This window comes from Physcomitrium patens, chromosome 16, assembly GCF_059467195.1.
Source record: "Physcomitrium patens ecotype Gransden chromosome 16, ASM5946719v1, whole genome shotgun sequence".
Taxonomy (NCBI): domain Eukaryota; kingdom Viridiplantae; phylum Streptophyta; class Bryopsida; order Funariales; family Funariaceae; genus Physcomitrium; species Physcomitrium patens.
In genome coordinates this window covers 8,759,334-8,771,718 of record NC_143425.1, presented here as the reverse complement: position 1 = coordinate 8,771,718, position 12,385 = coordinate 8,759,334, and the positions used below count along the sequence as shown (strand labels likewise).

Below are 12,385 nucleotides of genomic sequence, written 5' to 3'. Positions count from 1 at the left end.
ATCGTCACTGATGTCAAAGTCTGCGCAACTGGGGTCACGGCCAAGGATACTCGCGTAGGAAAGTGCCCCGTCTGCGACTCCTCCCAACATTGATTGTCGACCGTCACGCGCACATGGTTCACTCCCACCGTCATCTCTATGTAATTCGGTTGCACGTCGATGATAACCTTGAACTGCACGTTGAGCTTCATGATTTGCGGAATAATAGGCTTGATGTAGTGATAGTTTCTCATCAGCTTCTTCTTGTCAGCGTCTTGATATGATCCCTCGACTTCCATCAGCAGCACTGGAGCCTCCATCACAATCTCCCACAACCCGAATTGAGCTCTACCAGTGCATTGCCATGCCGCGTCACTACCCTTCTTCGCGTCCTCCAAGGCGTTTCCCAGCATAGCTCTGTAAGTCTCGCACAGAAGCATGTCGCGTCCCAGTTTCGCCGTCATCTTCATAGTGTAGCGTAAAAATTCCTCGTCTATCTTGCTCCTCAGCTTACTTACCTCCGCTACCTTCGGATGCTCATATCCCATTGAGTTTCTTCTCGTAGCACCACCGCTTCGAATAAGCTCTTCCCTCTTTTTGAGGAAACTTTGAAAAACAGCCGAATGGCCATTGGCCCCCGCCACAACCATGAACCGCCAGAGACAATACATTTGGTAGCACGACCTAGTGACTTCGTGCACGGGTTCCTGATCCGAACCGGATCTACGAAGCTCCAGATTGTCGGAGTACAGCACGTAAGTCGCCGGCGGCAGGAAGGACTTGAAGTGACGGACAGTTGTTTGCCAGTCTTTCGTCAAGCTCACAACGGTGTAAGGGTAGCCGTCGTCTTTCACTTTGTTGGCGAGCTCAAACCCAACCATAGCAAGGTGCGCAGAGTTCGACATCCGCAGAAGCTCCTGCACAATTTCATAGTTGCCGAGCTCCGTGGCCTTCAGCATCGCGAAAGCGAGAAACCGGGGAACTAGCACCGAACACTTGAGCTCCATTTGGCCCTTCCGCAGCCGTCGGACCACATTCAAACACCCACCCTCAGAACCGCGCATTAGCGCATGCCCCACAATGTGTCCTTCCACGGCTTGTCCCCGCAGACCCAGCGCGTCTTCCATCCTTCGCTTTGCACGCTCGTAGACATCTCTCGGCAGGTCATTGGAATTTTTTCTAAATTCCGCGGCGTCTTGCCACAATGACTTCAAACTCGACGATGAAATCTCTTTCTGCGCATATTCAAGCACCCTTTCCAAGTTCGCCTCCCTCCCTGACTTTGCCGCGCCCCGCTCCGCTTCTCTCAAAGCTACGCCCACAACCGTATTCTCACACTTATCCATCTCTTCAAATCATTAATATGCGTGACGTGATTGCAACTCAGTGTCCAACCTCTAACACCAGAAATCTTCTCCTGTACAACCCGCTTGGAATCACCTCGAAACGGACTTCACTCGCTCTTCGCTGTCACCAAAATCATCAAATTGTACGATATCGGCCGGTTTCAAGCTAATAAACACACCATCTCATTAACACCCTCGCCCTAACCCACCTCTGCAAGCCCAAAAGCTGGCGTACCCGTGACTCCGAGTCAACCCAGACGAGCTCTTGATCATAGTGGACTCAGGTACCTCAAAACAAACAAACACACGAATTCGCAGCTCCTCGCCTGCTCCGCACTTCGAAGTCGTCAGTATTGCAAGTGGTGCACCCATAGGAGTCGCTCCCAATAGTATCCAGACGCGTATCTGGGAAGAACTTGCGGAATTGCGGTTGTTTTTCATCCCAGCCGCGAATGTATGATATTGAAACTGGCACCTTCTAGCGCATTCGGAGACAGCAACATGGTCAACAAGTCCCAGTCAGAAACTTGGCCACTTCTTACCCTGCAATGCACGTGCAACCTGACATACTCATCTACGCGACTAATTATTAACCCTGAATGCCCGGCCCTCGATGTCAAGCTTCGATGGTCAAAGTAAATCCAGCTCCAGAATTTTTGGGACTTTACAACCGGGGATGCAAAACAAAACAAATCTCTACACAATGCCGGGGTCCAGTGGAGTCCCTGGCAAGACTTATCTGATCAGGGCCTCCTTGCGTCGCAGTGCACAAAGTCTCAGATCAAGCAGGCTGCAACTGAGGGCGGCGTCAGGAGTCAAGGCATATCGCGCGTGATTCCCTCCCGCGACGAAAGTGCTGTGTTTAGGCTAATCGTCCTCCCGTACCGGAAAGGACACAACAGTACAGTGGATTCGAAACGAATGGCCTCACGACAACCATGAACGAACGGATCCCCAGTTAAGCAAATGGCCGCCTACCCAAACAATGCACAGCGTTCGGGACCCACAGCGCTGCATCCAGCGTGGTGATGGTCGTCGTCGTCGATTTTCTGCAAAGATACTCTCCTCGTGCCGTGACTTCCTCTGCTTGCTTGCAGTGGTGGATCTGCAAGCAAGCAGCGAAGGCCAGATTCCAGGAGGAAATGAATGGGGTCGATCGAGCTGGTTCGATTCCTGCCTGGCTGTGGATTCCACGCCGTGTGCGCCGGGCTCTGGAATCTAGACACGGCCATGGCGCAGGGCCTTCGACCGTTGCCGCCCCCTCCACCGTGGCTTCGAGGTCGTGTAGGGATTCCCGTGGGATTCTAGATCCTCCTCGGTGCGCATGTCGATGCTCGATGTGAGAAGTGTTTTCGGATTCTAAAGGTATGAATCTCTCGTTCTTATTCTGAAGGCCAGGGTTTGTAGGCATTCTGATACGATCTAGTCCTAGCGTCCGAGCATGTTTTGTTTTGCTGTCTTGTAAATCCTGCGCGCGACGCTGAGAGCTGTGCAAACAAAACTTCTGAAAAGTTGTAAGTCAAAAGGTACTCAGAGCATGATTCAATGTATAGTTTCTTTTCGAATCAGTTCACGTCTACAATAATGCCCTTGAGTGCACTATGATATTCAGACCCACATACGGTGGTTCAACAGATAAGGCGTAGATATTCGTGTCTCACACCAGCTCAATAGACAATTTCATTTGGTTATCTGCAAGCTTGAGCGGAATCCAAGTGGTGTAACTGGTCTCATATGATATCATTTACAATTCGCTAGACAATGTTAACGTTCCTCTCTTGCCGCTTTGTTGGGGTCGGACATCAAATCCATCATCGCTGCATCAGGTGAATCTTTCCAGTTGCCAAAGTTCTTCAAGTCAACCTGCCATCGAACAGATCATAAATAACCGATTACGAGAGAGGATATCATACCAACATAATATCTTCATTCATAACTGTGAAGGAATATTGAAATATCATTCTTTAATATTCGAATTCGCTTTGTAACTCAAAAACTAATGATGTACCTTCCGTCTTTGCTCAGAGAACAGATTTTCTCTGTGTTGATATACAGCTTGCTGCTCATCAGCACTAAATCCTCCGAGTCCCCAGACTTCGACTTTGCTGACTCTGCCCTTCACAGCCAAATAACCCTGTCCAAAAGGAACCGAGCTATCAGTTAAATGGATATATAATTGGTTTACTAAGCCGACCACTGGTCTGTGCACGACTTTCAGAACGTTTAAGGGAGAATGAATCGTTCCAAAGTATTTCCAATATAGCATACAGTAGATAATGAGAGAAAATCATAGTGGAGCCTAGTTACCTGGCCTGGAATAAGCGCCCCAGAATGATAAGATTTATCCAGCGCATGATGCTGAACAGTGACAGTCAAAAACTCATCATCTAACCACAAACGTTCTTTTCCGTCTGAACCGCCAAAACCAACTCCCTCTGGTTTTGGATGTGAACCGTATGCAACTCCCGGAGTACGCTTGTGACTGTAGACATAATTGGTCTCCCTACCTACAAGTCAGCAAATAAGGGTTAAGTGAATCATAAACACTTAGAAAAATAGAATGGGCTGCACGAGATTCGAAGTTAGGGCTCTTAAATTTGTAGCAGATTCGGGTAACCAATAATCCAGTTGGAAGCAAGAAGAAACGTTTTTATTACAGATTTGGTTCTCTTGATTACCAGCAACCGGATAGTAAAATTATACGTTATTTTCCTCGTGGACTACGCTGTTCAAAATTAAACGTGCAAAGATGGTGACTGAAACTATTACCAAAGGAAAGGTCATGTCGCCTCAGAAAAAGCACGCAGTTTGGACAAAAAATTGTGATACTTTTGAGAGCAGTCTGCACATGTCAATCTAGATAAGGATCTACGAGTTCTATGTTTATGCCTCAAAATGGAATAAAAGAATACCAGTTGACCGCAGGGGTAGAAAAAGCGGCGAAATCGCAAATAGGCAGCAGCCAGAACTTCCATAAAAGACCTCCTTGTTTTCAAATCCTCCTGGAACCAGAGCTCCTACTTCCCATTTTTTTCCAGTGAGTTCATCGTTATCACCGCCTATAGAAGTCCCTGAGATCAACATCAACACGGAGGCTTTGTAGCCCTCCACACGTGTCCAGAATCGGCTGAGTCCTCTTCCATGGCTGGAAGATCTGCAACACAAAGTTAAAAAAAACATCTTATGAAGGTGTCGTGTGGCATTTTCTTCTAGTTTTACAAGTACCGTACTATAAGTGTGTTCCTAAGACTTAGCTCCAGGTATTTCGCCGCACAAGTCAATGCAAGCTCACAGATTTTAGAACAAACAAGGTTCAAAATCACCCTAGATGTGAACATTGGTTAGAAGTACCTATACAAGAGTGTTGGATGGCTATTAGAAGAGCCACTTAGGTCACAGGCAGCAGTAACAAGATCTGAACCGCTAGAGTCCCTTTGTGACAGCCCAACAGCCCATGCTGTCTCCAATGTGAGCAGGCCTGGTTCCACAGCTTCTCCATTTCGTGAATGCCCCAACGCTTTTCCCTCTTGGTCCACTACTCCTGTGGCTTGTGGTGAAGGTTTATCTTCCGATTTGATAGTCTGAACTCAAAAAATGATACTATCAGAAGTAGCTTCACAAAATTGCAATACGAACTAAGAACATATACATACAATGTATGCACTTACTCATACGTACTGAAATCAAGAAAAACTAAAACAGGTACAGTTGTCATTACTGTAATTAGAAACCAGCAGCATGAGGAAAATTGAACTGGCTTGTAAAGAACACCTTTCGTTCTGAACCGAGTCGCTGCAGATGAGCTTTGACATATTCAGCAAAGCAATCTGTAATACCAGGAATAGTTGCTAGAACCCAAGATATGAGTTTTTCCACTGGTATTTCCTCGTCGCCTTTCCAATCTGTCTCAGCGGGCGCCTCACTTGCAGTAGCGTAGCAGGAAGCAAGTAGAGGATGCAAATTTGGAAGCGTCACATGCACCTCCTGTCAAACCCGGATGTTTAAATAGCTGACCAGTTTTCTTAAGGGATATCAATGCAGGTGTATTAAGCAGCGGTTAAGAGATACAAGGTGTAATAAATAGGTCTCTATGAAGCGCCAAGAATGGTCACAAAATCTAAGTCCCCAATATCACAATCCAATATGAAATCCTCAAACGTGTGAGATCAGAGCGCAAACCTTATCTTGCACGTTATCGAGTCTTGAATGACACATAAGTAACCAACAAAGCAAGAAAACATCTCGCAGCTGGCTCATAGTGACGAACCCAATTAAATCTTGATCTCCATCAACTTGTAGCTTAGGGAGTAAATCATGGTCATGTTTGCCTTTAACAAACACCGCAAAGAGCATTTTCAACTTGACTGCACCCAATCCTTCCTTACAACACATGTTAAAGCCTGAGAGAAAATGAGGCCAGTCCACCTGCCAGCATGAATACAATTTAGGAGCAGCAAAACATAAGCATTCCCAGTGTGATCTGCTGTTAGCATGTAAGAATCCGGCGTAATCATCATAACAGAAGGGCAGCAGTTTCAGCTTTTCATTGCAGGCTCAGTTTCAAATTATGAGGAGAGAAATAGTAAGCGGAAAATACTTTGATAATATTAGCAAGCGACATTAATGGGAAGTTGGACATGCCATATCAGGACTATACAAAAAATGATATTTTCTTAAGCTCATCAGAGAAAAGAAAATCGATGAAGTTCAAAAAAATGGAAATTGAATAAGGTGTGGGTAAAGGAGATGGAATGAAGTACACATGGGAGAAAATCGTTAAATTGAGGAAGAAGCTAGCAGCCTACAGCGGTTAAAAAGAAGACTCGGAAATTCTTACTTGTCCCGAGTTGCTGATGAAAAATGTTCGAATAATGGCTGGTCCAATCTCCGAAATGAACAATGGAAGGGAGGAATTATCGGCAGAAGGCACATTGCCAACATTTAGTGGAGCCAGATTGAAAACCTCCTGCACAGCCATTTCCATGCTAATGAAATTCAGTCTACGCATGCATCTGTTCTATTTAAAGCTGGTTGCTACAGAATTTTAAGAGGATATCAAAGTAACTGTTAAAAAAAATGTAAAGGCCGTGAGTTACTCAGTTGATTAGAGAGAAAATTATTGAAACATCTGTGTGCAGTATTCGCACTCAACAGACAAAGTATTAGGGCTTGCCTCAAGTGCCGAAAGGGGAATAGATTGTTGATTGCCATCTTTAAAGGTACTCAGATGAGCGAAAGAGCGCTTAAGATAAGTCAGCTCAGATTGCAATTTTCTTTCAAGTTGAGTGTATTCTTGGCTTTCACCCCCTGCTCTTGCACACATTTTTAATCAGTTATACGAATGGAAGCTTACAAGAAGTGGTATTTACAACGATGAGCGGACTATTCGTATTATTGTTGTAAACTCAAATCAATGTAAGCGCAGGCTTTAAACCACACTGAGTTTTAGATTATGAAGTGGAACAAGAATGAATGATGAAGTATGAGATTTCTCCCGGAAGATGTCATCTGCAAAGTCATAAAATACTCTTTGGAGTACTTCATACGTGCAGCTCAGTATGACCTGAGCCTGTCGGGGATGCAAAAGCAAATTCATCATCTAGACTAAGGTTCTGATTCATGCTGGATACCAAGTATACCTGCACTGGAGGATTCGGAATTTCCCATAATGCGTTAAGACTGAAACCACCTCAAAGGCGATACTGCAATCTCTGTCACAAAATAATAATAATAGTAATAATAAAAATAAGAAATAAAAAATTAATGCATATATATATATATATATATAAATTTGTGCTTTTTTGATTAGTTTTTGATAAAATGTCTTACATCTAGGACCGAGAAACCAGAAAAACTGAAAAAATGAAGAACAAATTCGACAAATCTAATATTTTTCAGGGAAGACACATCAGGTAGCCAGGGACAGTCTCAGGTTCAAATATACCATGCCAAAATGCAGACAAGCAGAACTTAGGATTTAAATCACTCATTCGACCACTAAACCAGGTATGAATCAGTTGAAAACATTCGTAGCTACAAAATTTAAGTACTGAATCTCTAACCTCATACATTGAACGGACAGACTGATCGCCGCTGTTAAATTCCAAAATCTATTCCTAAAATTATAGCAAGTATACCACATACACAATTAAACTGGAAAGCCCTAGAAACCAAGTACCTAGATATTCCAGCACCAAGACACACTGATGAAGAATTCCACCGAAACTTCCAACCTCACCGAATGCCAATTCGTCAAAGCCAATACCAGCCACAAGTAGACACGCAATCTTCCTCCAGGTTTATCCGAAATTCAACCACAACATCCAGCATCAAAACCAATTCACAATTGACTCAGGCGGCAAAACCGTTACCAAACACCGACCAAAACCCACCGGAAAAATTCCTCCACGACGGGAAAAGCTACAACTCTGCAATAGAAGGATTGGTACAGCAGAAACGACGATGAAATGGACTGTAATCAAGCGCGCAACAAACGAAATCGAAGCTGGAATTGACGGGAGGCATGGAATCGAAGGAACGAGGCAGAGAGAGACAGAGCTCGAGGAGAGTGGGCTCAGTGCGTAGCGCAACGCAACGTTGGTGACTATGACAAGTGTTGCATTCTCCGCCTGCTTGGGGGGGGGGGTGAGCTTTAAAAAATATCAATATTCTTAAATCAATTATTAAAAATCTGAGAAATAATTTGAAGATTTTTTAAAATAATAAACATATATTATATAATATATTATTTTATTATAAATATAATATATCAAATTTATTAATAGAATTATTTAAACATGCAAGTATAAATTATAAAAATCATTTTGTACCTCAATATTGTCATGATTTTAACTTGCCTTAAACCATCACTATTATGTTTTGAAAAAATTGGACAAGATTTTATACACATTATTTTTAGTTTGAATTATAAAAAATTATAAAAATTAACTACTTTAAATAATAATTATTTTTATTAGAAGGATTTTGTACTTATTCTTTAGTTGATGATATGACACATAGAATAAATAAATAAAAAAATCATAGATATTTTGCTAGAATAATTTATTGCATTTGGCATCTCAATGCCGCTATTGGTAGTATCTATAATTCACATCATCATGCCAAATTCTTGTAGTAAGTTATTTATAATATCACCAATAATTATGGCATTATATAGAAGTGGAAAGTTTTGAATGCTACAACTACCTAATACAACTCTTAGTCTTTATTCAATTATTAGGTAGTGATAGAACTATAGCCTTAAAATACTCTTGATGTCTAATACTATAAAATGAACTCAAAATAAGAAGTGATACTATTTAATAATAAATAAAATTTTAAAATAGTAGTAGTAAATTCATCTTTAAGTACTTTTCTTAGCATGCAACAACAATAGACTTTTTAAGGTTGGTAGAATGTCTTTACAAGATTCTTAAATGATGACTTTTCAATAGCAACAAATAATTATTTGTCATTTTTTATTCAAAGCATTAATATTGATAATTGGCATCTTGGTCATTATCTATGATACTATACTAATTATAACCTCTAATATTAGATAACTTTTTTCTATGTATGATCTTGAGAAATAACACCTTTTTTATCAATCTTATAAATAACTTTAAAATGATGGACAAATTACAAAGTCAATTAGGCATATAATTAAAACAAATTGAGCATTTTTTGATCAACATTCTATGCATATGAGTGACTATAGATAACTTCTAAATGGTTCCATATCTACAATAAGGATTTTAACTTCTATATTGAATTTTGCTCAAAAAACTATTATACTACATACATATTTGGTTAGATTATCATTAAAAATAAGTATACTATTTTTTTTTTATATATATTGCTTAATTCATTGTCAATTCCAATTAGAATATCTGCACAACTACTTACAAATGGTCTCTTACTAGTCTTACAATTATCTATATTGTCTTAACACAAAACAACAAATACATAGAGTATCAAATATATGTATACAACAATAAAAATAATACATACAACAACAAGCCAAAAATTTAAAAGATTGTCGAATAGAAACTTAAGAAATAGGTGTCAAGGACAAGAACTTGAAAAATGTAATTAAACAAGTAAAATATGTCTCAAAATAAAGATTCCACAAAGAAAATGAGAAAGTGTATATATTCAATAAGAAATTCAAAGAAAAAAAAACTACAAACTCTTAAAATTAGACTAGAAGCAAGAAAGAAATTGAAAACAATGAGGAAAGCCTCAATCTTGCCTCTATATATATATCTAACTAAAGAACTACATCACAATATCTTATAGGTCATTCAACACATGCCCAAGATGTGGAACATGTGTCTAACTTGCAAGACAAGTTTCCAACATGTGTGCTACATGGCTAACTTGTAAAGCAAGTAATCAATATGTGCAACATGTGGCAAACTTGTTGGCAAACTTTTCAACCTATCAAGCACCTACAAACACTCAGAAAGTCAAATTTGTGTATATGAAGCTTCTGAGAAGTTGCTCTACTAAATATTTTCAAATTTAATAATTTCTACATAACTTCTTTTATCTAGGTAAATACTAGTGTTAATGCATATGTCCATGACAATTAGTTGGCTTTAACAATAGTTAGTTTGCTAAGATTTTTGGTGAATTGGCTAGCTGTCAAGGTTGGCTCAACAATTTATTTATATTTAAATGCTTAAATATCCAAATCTAAAATATCGAAAGAATTGAAGGAATCAAATTATTTATTATGAATTTTTAATTTTTTTCATTGTATTTTGTGTTTATATTTTAAAATTTTATTAAATTAAAAATAATCAATGTGATATTTTTTAAATTAAAAATTATAATTCACAATAACTTCACACGTAACAAGAAACATTCCAAAATTACTAATAATTCATTGAAATTTAAAAAATTGAAGTATTAGAAATTAATAATGATATTTTTAAATTTTATTTAATTTTTACCTTAAAAAAACTACATTATTATTAATTTTTTCAGAACAAGAAGAGGGAGAAGTGAGAGGGAGAATGAATGGAGAAGCAATTCAATGGGGAAGAGGATGACATTCGTCAACGTTGTGCTTTCCCCTCGCTCGGTCATAGACTAGTATGCTGGACCGGAGCCCCTATCCCCGCCTCTGTGCTGATGACACCATGCCAGACGGCGATCTTCCACACCTCGTTCACCGTCGCTGTCGCCGTCGTCAGGGCCTTCGAACAAAACGGGGGGGTGGGGGATGGATGGGCGTGGCTGACTCTGGCATACTTGGGCACAGATTTAGTAATTGCACCATCCATGATTTTATTACAACCATTTAGTCGATTTTTTCTTTTTCTTTTTCTTTTAGTTTCCGCTTCACTGCTCACATCAATTTGCTTGAATGTGTGTATTATAATTGCTGAGCGCTTAGCTTTGTAGATCAATTGAATGAATATTGAGTGTATTTCTAAAGTAAAATGAGAAGGATTGCATGCCTCAGAAGTGGAAGGGAAGTGGGATTCATTAAACCAATAGAAAGATGTCTTATCTTCTGTTTTATTCTTTGCATGATATGTCTTATGACAAAGTCGAAATACTTACGCTGCGTTCACGGGATTTAATTATGAACAAAGTTACATCACAGCCATGTAAATTTGAAGATCTTGGTAGGCTATTAGTAAATAAAAATACTGTCGCTATGAGCTCATTATATTTACATGCTCGAGCATTTATTCACATTCACATGCACACAAACTAATGACTACTGCGCTTATCACTAAACAAAACCTCATGACTTCTCGTTTCACCGTGCGCATTCTTGGGGGTATAGTGCGGATTCTTCACTATGCTCAGGGTACACAGCTGCTAATTATTGATTCTCAATGCACATATGCCACGCTTCAAACCACTGCTAAACGCTGGATTTCTCACAATCCCCTTTAAACGACTTCATTTCTCTTCAGTTGATGAGGTGCTTTTAGAATCTGGGGTAGCATCGGTGGTCTCCATCGGTACAGCAACTCCAGAGGGGGCCTTTTCATCATGATGAGTTACTGCCTGTTGCTCCGATTGCTCATCGTGACCACCAATCTCAATGCTGCGCGTTTGAGGTTTCTTCTTCTCCACTTTGGGAACAACAATCGTCAGCACTCCATTCTCCACTTCAGCCGTGATGTGATCCAAATTTGTATTCTCAGGCAACCGGAACTTCCTCATGAAGTTCCCGCTGCTACGCTCCACGCGATGCCAAGTATCTGTCTTGTGAACTTCCTCCTTCTTGCGCTGCCCGCTAATGCTCAAGGTTCTATGGTCCTCGACCTGCACCACGACCTCCTCCTTCTTCAACCCAGGCAAATCAGCCTTGAACACGTGCTCCGTCGGGGTCTCCTTCCAATCCACATTGGTTCTCGCCATGGCATGGGCATCCCTTGCAATCGACCTGGCGGGAGAATCGTCGAAGATAGTCACAATGATATCCATTGGGTCGGGCATGCTCCACAAGTCATTCCGGCGGTTGAAGAATGATGAGAGTGCCATTGTTATGCGCAAAGAATCCACCGAAAGGTGACTAATCACTCCACGATTTGCGAGCAGAGGGGCTACCGGCAACAAATGATCTGCTACTAGAGAAGCGATACTAGCTCAAGGCTAGGGAATTCAGAGCAAAATATGAAGGAAACGGCAATGAAGAAATCACAGAAATCTTAAATCGAGAGATCGATGATGAGAAAATATGAGGAGAGGAGAGTGGAGGTATGAGGAGAGTGGAGGCAGCGGAGGCCTCTATACACTACTTATGAGGCTGAACGTTCTAGACTCTGACGCTCTAGAACAGACTAGAAGGGGGGTGAAGAGTCTGGAATGATCGGGCGACCGTCGGTAAGTGGCGCCGACCCTTCTAGACGGTGAAGCTGTAGGGCGGTCAGTGCGCACAGCAGGAATCCACGGCACGGCTTCCATGGATGCGGGTCGCTGCATGGCTGCATGAGTATTCGTCATTCCGCGTGGCTATTTCATGCCATTTGTTGTGTCCTTTCTAATTAGATATCTTATACCTCTTTTATTTTATTTTTTATCTCTTAGTTCCT

The 12,385-nt window shown here is 41.0% G+C and overlaps 2 protein-coding genes across 3 annotated transcripts; both read right to left on the bottom strand.

The window, feature by feature from the left end:
* Window positions 1-2,863: 2,863 nt before the first annotated feature.
* Window positions 2,864-7,932, bottom strand: LOC112293183 (uncharacterized). Of its 2 annotated transcripts, none has more exons than XM_024542348.3 (11): window positions 7,504-7,932; window positions 6,965-7,036; window positions 6,499-6,632; window positions 6,163-6,291; window positions 5,505-5,750; window positions 5,097-5,309; window positions 4,677-4,906; window positions 4,238-4,479; window positions 3,633-3,832; window positions 3,334-3,459; window positions 2,864-3,188 (listed from the first exon to the last, which is right to left on the bottom strand). In XM_024542348.3, exons 2-11 carry the CDS (start codon window positions 6,990-6,992, stop codon window positions 3,090-3,092), a joined length of 1,647 nt encoding a protein of 548 aa, XP_024398116.1. In that variant the 5' UTR covers window positions 6,993-7,036; window positions 7,504-7,932; the 3' UTR covers window positions 2,864-3,089. The 2 variants fall into 2 exon arrangements, with proteins under 2 accessions (XP_024398116.1, XP_024398117.1); XM_024542349.3 differs by having other exon boundaries at window positions 7,718-7,907.
* Window positions 7,933-10,900: 2,968 nt separating this feature from the next.
* Window positions 10,901-12,091, bottom strand: LOC112293238 (18.1 kDa class I heat shock protein). Its single transcript, XM_024542436.3, has one exon. It carries the CDS (start codon window positions 11,832-11,834, stop codon window positions 11,247-11,249), a length of 588 nt encoding a protein of 195 aa, XP_024398204.1. The 5' UTR covers window positions 11,835-12,091; the 3' UTR covers window positions 10,901-11,246.
* Between the last annotated feature and the right edge of the window lie 294 nt (window positions 12,092-12,385).